Source organism: Aythya marila (genome assembly GCF_965140915.1).
Source record: "Aythya marila genome assembly, chromosome: 8".
In the NCBI taxonomy this organism is placed as follows: domain Eukaryota; kingdom Metazoa; phylum Chordata; class Aves; order Anseriformes; family Anatidae; genus Aythya; species Aythya marila.
The window spans coordinates 10,470,329-10,477,698 of NC_139049.1; the positions used below are offsets into that span (position 1 = coordinate 10,470,329).

Here is a 7,370-nt window from a genome sequence, read left to right on the forward strand (position 1 = left end):
GCGATGCGGCGCGGCCCGGCACCAGGGCCCGGCCGGCGTGGGCCCAGCGCCGCCTCCCCGCGCCCGGCGGGGCGAGCAGCGGCCCGGGGGCCCCTCCCGGTTCCCGTGTCCCCCCGTTCCGTTCCGCCCCGTCCCGTTCCGCTCCGTTCCGTGCCGCCCCCGCCCGCGGCCATGAGGCGCAGGCCGACCGCCCGCTCCCCCCCGGCGCCTGCCTCAAGGCCGCCCAAGGAGCGCTGAGGGGAGAAGCGCGGCCTCCCGCGGCTCACCTGGCGGGGCCGAGGAGCCCGCTGCGGGTTGGATTTCCTTTTATTTTCTTCTTCTTTTTCTTATTTTCCTTTTTTTTTTTTCTCCTTTCCTTTCTCCTCGCCCCACTAACCCGCCCGCGGGCTCACCGCGCTCCGGCGAAGGCCGCCGGCCGCTCCCGGCGCCGCGCCTCAGCCGCTTCCACACAGGGGCCAAGATGGCGGGCGGCCAAGCCGGCGCCAACGGCGTCTGACGTCACCGCGCCGCGTGCGCGCGCGCGCGGTCTGTCGGCCGGCGGAGCGAGCGAGCGCGCGCGCGGCCGGCGGGGCCCCGCCCGCCCGCCCGCCCACGTGACCCCCCGCCCTGCCGCATTGGGGGGGGGAGGAAGGAATTGGGGTGGATTTGGGGGGTTTTGGGATTTTCGCCGCCATGTTCCGGCGGGAGGCCCCCGGGGATGCCCCCCCCCCCACCCCGGCCTTTAGTCTCTGCCTCCTCGCTGCTCCCGGGGTGCAAAGCCCTAAGTCCGCCCCCCTGCCCCTCATAGCCAACCCGTTGCCCAAAACAGCGAAATCTCGCATTAAAAACATTAAGAGCTCGCTGAGGTTTATTTCTGCCTCCCGCCTCTCACAAATTCCCAGCAAATCAACCGGCACCACCCTTGCCCACCCCACAAGCCGCCCATCACCCCAGAAGAAGCACTGGCCCCATGCCCACCAGCCCTTCAGCCTCTCCCCATAGCCCTCCGGAGGCTCAGGGCTGGTGGCAGAAGTCCGTGGTCCCCCCACCACCCCCACAGACCCCTCAATCCCTTCTAGAAAAGGGAAAGCCCCCTGGGAACCCACCCCGGACGGGGAGATTTGGAGAGGAAGAACCCCACCACCAGCATGGCGGGCAGGGCGAGGAGACCCAGCCAGCGCCAGGAGCAGGGGGAGGCTCCGTCCTCCACCACCCGAGTTCTCAAGGGCTTCAAGGCCCGCTGCCACTGCGTCAGGATGGCGGCCCTGGCCCCGCTCCACCGTCCCCGTCCCACCAGGCGGTACTGGTAGGGCGTGCAGGGGCCAAAGAAGACGGCCATGGCCAGCCGGGGGTCGGTCAGGAGCAGCCACAGCACGCTGGGCTTCACGCCAGCACACGAAGCGATGTCGGAGGTGTAGTTAATGAAACTCATCTTCAAGTTCTCCGGCTCGGATGGATTCCTTCCATGGGATATAGAATCAATAAAGAAAATCAGATAGTGTGCTTCCACCTCGGTTCACAGCCCTGGACTTGAATAAGACACCACATTGCAGGGGATACATGTCAGCCACGCTCTCTGAGCCTGTCCCTGCTGTAGGGACACAGAGACCTAAAGGCACCCAAAGAGCCTTCATGTGGTGGTCACCAGCAGCTGTCCTGGCACAGGGAAGAGGCAGAAACTTGCTCTATCTCTGTAACCTGCTTGTCACCACCAAAATGCAACCTGTGGACTGGGCTGAGCTAGGAAGCTGGTCCCTGACAGCACTCCAGTGGGGTTTTGGGAGGGAGCTGGGCCCTCAGCCTCACGCTCCCTGCTGCCTGGAGTAGGGAGGGAGAAGCCACGAGATGGCACCCTCTGTCTGGAGGAAAACAAATCTCCACACAGATTCCGGGAACAAGGGCAGGACATGGAGGCCTGGCAGAAGGGATCTGGGGGCAGCACTGCTCCAGCCCCCCAAGAGCTGAAGTGGGGCCTGGGGAGGCTGTAGAGTGGTTGTTTCATCCCAGAGCTCAGCTTGGAGAAGCCATGGATCAGCAGAAAGGGTTTAGTGGGAGAAAGGATCAACTTTGCCCAGCTTGACATGTTTTCAAAAGCAAAGGCCTGTCACAGCACACCCCGAGGTGTGGCAGTGTCACGCACCTTTTGACCAGCGGCTGCTTTTTCAAAACATCAGCCATCATCCTGCTGGCAGGAGGGAGCTTGTATGCACCTGAGAAGAGCAAAGAGACCAGAGACCTTGCACAGCACCATAAGCAGAGCAGTCAGCAACCCTTTGGCCCCTTCCATGCTCCCAGAGCCTTGCCAGCATTGATGCAGCAATGCCCAGCACGGGGCGAAGGGCAGCAGAAGGTTGACCCATCCTCCCTCCCCAGCATCTCCTCCATCCCTGCAGCCCCTCTCTCACCTGTGAAGATGCCCGTCACCCAGCGAGCCTGGATTTCTGCTCCTGCCATCACAGAGCCGGTCAGCTGCACCAAACCGATGATGGCCAGGGTCGGCCTTTCCAGCTGGGGTGGGAAGATGCATTTATAGAGGGAACGGTTGTTTTTGAGGGGGCTGCGAACTGACTCTTCGAGGAAGGGAAACGAGAAGATGTAGCCTGTGGCAAAGAGCACCACGTCGATGTTCTCTTCAGTTGTCCCATCTTCAAAAACAGCTGAAGTTTTGGTGAACTCCTTCACATTTGGCTTCAGCACGACAGTCCCAGAGAGCATGCAAAATGGCAACTCTTCGTTGATAATTACATGAAAATTGGAACTTGCACATGGAGAAAGAGAAGGAGAGAAATGTTAGCATCCAGGGGGGCCCAAAAAGTCCTCTCCAATGGTTTGCTATGCTGCAAATATCCCCCAAAGTGAAAGATGATTTCACACCATTAAGAATCAACAACTAACCAAGAAAAAAAGAAAAAAAAATCACACACACCTTTTAACAGAAGCCAAGCCATAGATCTCGTGGTTAAACCATGAATTGAACCTCCGAAACTTGATCCTTCTCGTGATGGCTGACGGGAGAAGCCACTCGAGAAAGTGGTTAAAGCGCGTGGTGCTGACCATGTCGAAGGGGAAGCCGTGGTCTGACACCCGGCTGTACACCCACGTGTTGCTCCTGGCACTGAGAAACACCTGGCGGAGAAGGCAGGCCTGAGGGCCTCTTGCCCAGAGGCCTGACTTCCATTTTTGCCCCACGTGGCAAATCCCAGCTCCTGTGCTTGGGAGCTGAGTCCTGAGGGAAGCAGCCGGTGTCCAGGTGAACCAGCTCATGGTGGCCTTTGCAATGTTCCCAGGTGGCCCAAATTCTCCAGGGATTGTAGAGCTTCTTCAACTGGCCTCAATTTGATGGTCTGTTTATTGAGAAACCCAATGGACAAAGCTTGGTCGCAGCCACCATCACTGGTGTGGACACCCTGCTGTCACATCTTCTGGTGTCCCTCACGAGACAAAGCCCCTGGGGAGCAAAAGGTGCCATTCCTGCGGGTACTGGGAGTATCTCCTGAGTGCTCGTAGGCAGTTTTGGGGAGGTATTTGGTAAAAGTAAAACAGTGTCAAAGCCTTGTTCAGAGGGCTGAGTGGTGGGAGGGAAGAAAAGAGCTGAATGCCAAGAAAGGGTTGAGCGGGGACTATACAGAGGGGAGGGAAACAAACATCCCCATGGTGGGTCTTGCTAACTTCATCTTTAAGAAAAATGGTCGTTTTATCATCCCTCCCACTTGCCCCGTGCCCCTGCCACCATAGCTCTGTACCTTCGCAGCCACGTGGCTCAGCTCCACAGCAATATCACCACCAGTGTTCCCAATGCCGACCACAAGGACCCGCTTTCCCCGGAAAGCCTCTGCATCTTTGTATTCCTGGCTGTGGAGGTATCGGCCTTTGAAGTGGGTCTCGATGCCTGGGCAGAGAGCAGGAGGCATCTCCTACCACCAGGCACATTTGCTCCAGCCTTGTGCTTGGCCCCGGACCCACTGCTCCCCACCTCTCCTTGCAGCCAAGTGCTGCAAAGCCTGTAGAGATGTCAGCCCCTCTATTAATAGTGATGCTTTCACCCTCTCCACCCTCCTCTGCAACCTCATCATGGTCCTGCTCTGCAAATTCTCATGCAAGAGCACCAGTGCATCTTCACGAGGAGTTTTTACCCATTCCTGGGTATGCCCACATCACTTTCTGTGAGGGTCACACATGCTCTGGCTCACCTGGGAAAGAAGCCAAGGGCAGGTGGGGCACCTGGTAGTGTCCTGTGCAGACCATGACAGCATCAAAGACGTGCGACTCCTGGACGCCTTCGGTCTCGGTGACAACCTCCCACTGGCCTGAGGTGGCAAAATCCGGGCGCTTCCTCACGCTGAGAACTGTTGTCTTACACCAAAACCCAATAAAATTGCGGTCAGAAGCTGTGCCCAGTTTCAGAAAGGAGCTGCCCACAAAGGGCTGAGGCTGCCGGGCCCTCAGGAACCTGGTTTCAGCACTGAAGCTGCTACAACAGACCTGCACCTTCCCTCTGGAGATGGCACGGGATGGGGCAGCCCCTGCTTGAGCAGCCTTTCTTAAAACACGGAGCCAAAAAGGCTGTGTTCAGGGTGCACAAGACATGCAGCCCTCGTGGGGCTGTTGTCCCATCCCACCCGGGTGATGGTGGCACCTGAAGCTCCCCGTGGCCCCCCTGCAGCAGGCCCCAGCCCACCTTGAAGCGGATGTGCTGCAGGAGCTGGAAGTGCCGGGCGTACATTCGGAAATACTCCAGGAGGAGGCCATGGGGGAGGAAATTGGGGAAATCCTCGGGGCAGGGGAAGTCACTGAAGCTGGACATCTCCTTGGAGGTGTTGGTGATGACCGACCGGTACACGCTGACCCTCCCGCCGTCAGCGTTGTCCTGTGAGAAGTGAGCAGGGATATCTGTGGATGCACAGGGGATGACTTTCTTCCTCAGGGTCAGCACAGGGATGTGAGCGATAAACAGGGGCCAGCACCCCAAAACCTGCTGCTGGCTGCAGGATGAGGTCGGCATTGAGTTTAAAGCCAGTGGTTGCACACAGGGCTTGCAAGACTCTGGGACGGGGATCTTCCCGAGGGCATGGCCACCCCCTCCTTGTTGCTGCGGGCAAAGGGGAGATGGGGAGGGGGCAAAACCAAGCAGAGCCCACTCACAGCAAAGCGCCAGAGTCCCCCGATGTCCTCGCTCCTCTCGAAGCAGGTGGGCTCCAGCCCCTCGTCCAGGCAGCACTTGATGGACACCAGCCCACTGGCACCGGCCCCGATGACGGCCACTCGCCGCACCATGGTGTCCTGCAGGTGGCAAAGGGATGGAGCACGACAAACAGGGAATAAAGTTGTCCAGGGATCAGCAGAAACGTGGATCACTTCTTCCCACCCCCATCCCTTGTGGGCATCACCCGATCTGTGGGCAGTTTGTGCAACCCTTTTGCCTGTGCAAATGTCACCCTTTTGGTAGAGCTTTAAAAAATGTTTTCAGCTGGGCTGACTTGTTTTCATGCTCTCCTTTCTAATTTCCATTAAATGGTGTTATCTTGAAAACAAAAAGGTTTAGAAAAAAAATAATCGTGATGCCTGATGCCTGAACAACATGGAGTGGCAGTTCCGAAGTTGCACAGTGTTGTGGAAGTGCTGCTTGTGTTACCAAACAGGCACGGAAAGAAACTCGGGCAATGCAAGCTCCAGGCAGGAGGAACTCCGAGCTCAGGCTGGGTAAACTGACCTATGCAGAGCTTCAGTGTAAATCAGAGGAATGAAAAAAAAAAAACGAGCCTATGTGAACTTTGATTAGATAATAAACACTCCTACTGCAAAGTCGCAAGAAAGGCTCATTGTTTTCAGACAGTTTTATGCCAAAGAATAAGCTAACTTAAATAGGAGCTGGAGGAAACAGCAGAAATACAGAGAAAAGCCCCCAGAAAAAGCAAGAGACTTGAACGAACTCATGAAGGCTCCCGTCCAGCTGCAGCTCACCCATGCTGCAGGGACAGGCACAAACCCCGCGTAGCAAAGCGAGTGGCTCCCAGCCTGCGTCACTGCTCGAAATCCCAAAAACTGTCCCCACGAAATCCCAAAACTCGCCTGTCCTCATCACCCACAGGGAGCAGCCGCCCCCGATGCCAAGCCCCACTGGAGACAGCGGAGCACGGGCTGGCTGGCTTCACAGCACACGAAATGCAGCTGCAAAGAAATTCAGAGCAAACCTTCACTGTGCCTTTGCTGCTCAGGGCTCGTCCGGGCTTCACTTGGAGCTTCTCCAGGCAGGGATTTAAAGGCGAGGCAGAAGTCTGCCTGGCCCTGCTCGCACAGCTCTTGCACCGCCGACCTTTACACCCGCTCCGCTGCCAGCACTTGCCAGCACAACAGCCTGGACCTTAATCCCGAAGGCGCTGCGCTTGCAGGGACACCCACCCGTGACGCCGGGGTCGTGTCCGTGCCTGGGGACCTCCGTGTCCTCCCCCCTCACTGGGCATCCCCGGGGAATCGGCCGCTGCGCTCCCTGTGCCCGCCTGCCAGCCTGGAGGGGCAAGAGGCAGCCAAAAGTGTGAGGGGAGCATTTCCATCCCCATCCCCATCCCACACACCAGGGGTAGGAGTGAGGCCAGCAGCCAGGGCTCCTTAAATTAAAAGATGCACCAGTTCTACCAGCCTGGGCTTTTTAATGCTGGAGGAAGGGACATCCTGAGCTCTGTGCCCAGCCCAGATAACTCCTTGCTGGACTAAAGCCTCCAAAAACCCCAGTTCCCAGCTGATTTGGGGCAGGGCTGGGCTCCTCTCTGGCTGTGCCAACCAAAGCCTTGCTTGCCATCACTGGCCAAGTAGGTTTACAAAGCTGTGGGTGAGCTGAAAACAGCCCAAGGACAACTTGCCCTGCATCTGCACTGCTGTTGTGCCCAAATGCAATTGGGATGTACTTAGAAAAGGACTGGGCAGGCACTGTGGGGACAGGGTCTGTCCAAAAATCCTGCCCACCACAGAGCATGTGTAGAGCGATCCTGCCTCTGGCACAAATGTGCATCAATCACCCATGAGTTGCATCCAAACCCCCTCTGCACCCTGGTGGACCTTTTCCAAAGGATTTCATCAAACTATTTTTTTGTTTGTTTGTTTGGTGGCTTATATTTATTTGTTTGTTTAACCTATTTTTCCCTTTGCTCTCTGCAGAGCATCATAGAATCATTTAGGTTGGAAAAGACCTCTAAGATCAACAAGTTGACCTTGGACTGCCAATCTACTACTAAACCATGTTGTGTGCTGTGTGAAAAAGGCAGCACCATTTAGTTTCCCCTCAAACTCATTTCCACTGAACACAGAAGAAATGCACAGTGACTTGAGGAATTGCTCCCAGTTCGCCTGCCCTGCAGAATTCACATCTTCATATCCCCACCTCTGGCTGGCTGAAA

At 57.0% G+C, this 7,370-nt stretch overlaps 2 protein-coding genes across 2 annotated transcripts in view; both read right to left on the reverse strand.

Moving 5' to 3' along the window:
* The window catches only part of PRRC2C (proline rich coiled-coil 2C), a 69,964-nt gene extending 69,487 nt beyond the window's left edge, over positions 1 to 477 (reverse strand). The window contains exon 1 of the mRNA XM_082766063.1: positions 267 to 477. The gene's annotated coding sequence lies outside the window, so the exon portion shown is untranslated. The remainder of the gene's footprint in view (positions 1 to 266) is intronic.
* Positions 478 to 1,054: 577 nt separating this feature from the next.
* On the reverse strand, positions 1,055 to 6,284 carry LOC309880592 (dimethylaniline monooxygenase [N-oxide-forming] 4-like; the record flags this gene model as incomplete). The annotated part of the gene is made up of 9 exons (XM_082765702.1): positions 6,171 to 6,284; positions 5,122 to 5,259; positions 4,658 to 4,846; positions 4,170 to 4,332; positions 3,723 to 3,868; positions 2,906 to 3,105; positions 2,385 to 2,737; positions 2,120 to 2,189; positions 1,055 to 1,439 (listed from the first exon to the last, which is right to left on the reverse strand). Exons 2-9 carry the CDS (start codon positions 5,251 to 5,253, stop codon positions 1,055 to 1,057), a joined length of 1,638 nt encoding a protein of 545 aa, XP_082621828.1. The 5' UTR covers positions 5,254 to 5,259; positions 6,171 to 6,284.
* Positions 6,285 to 7,370: the final 1,086 nt, after the last annotated feature.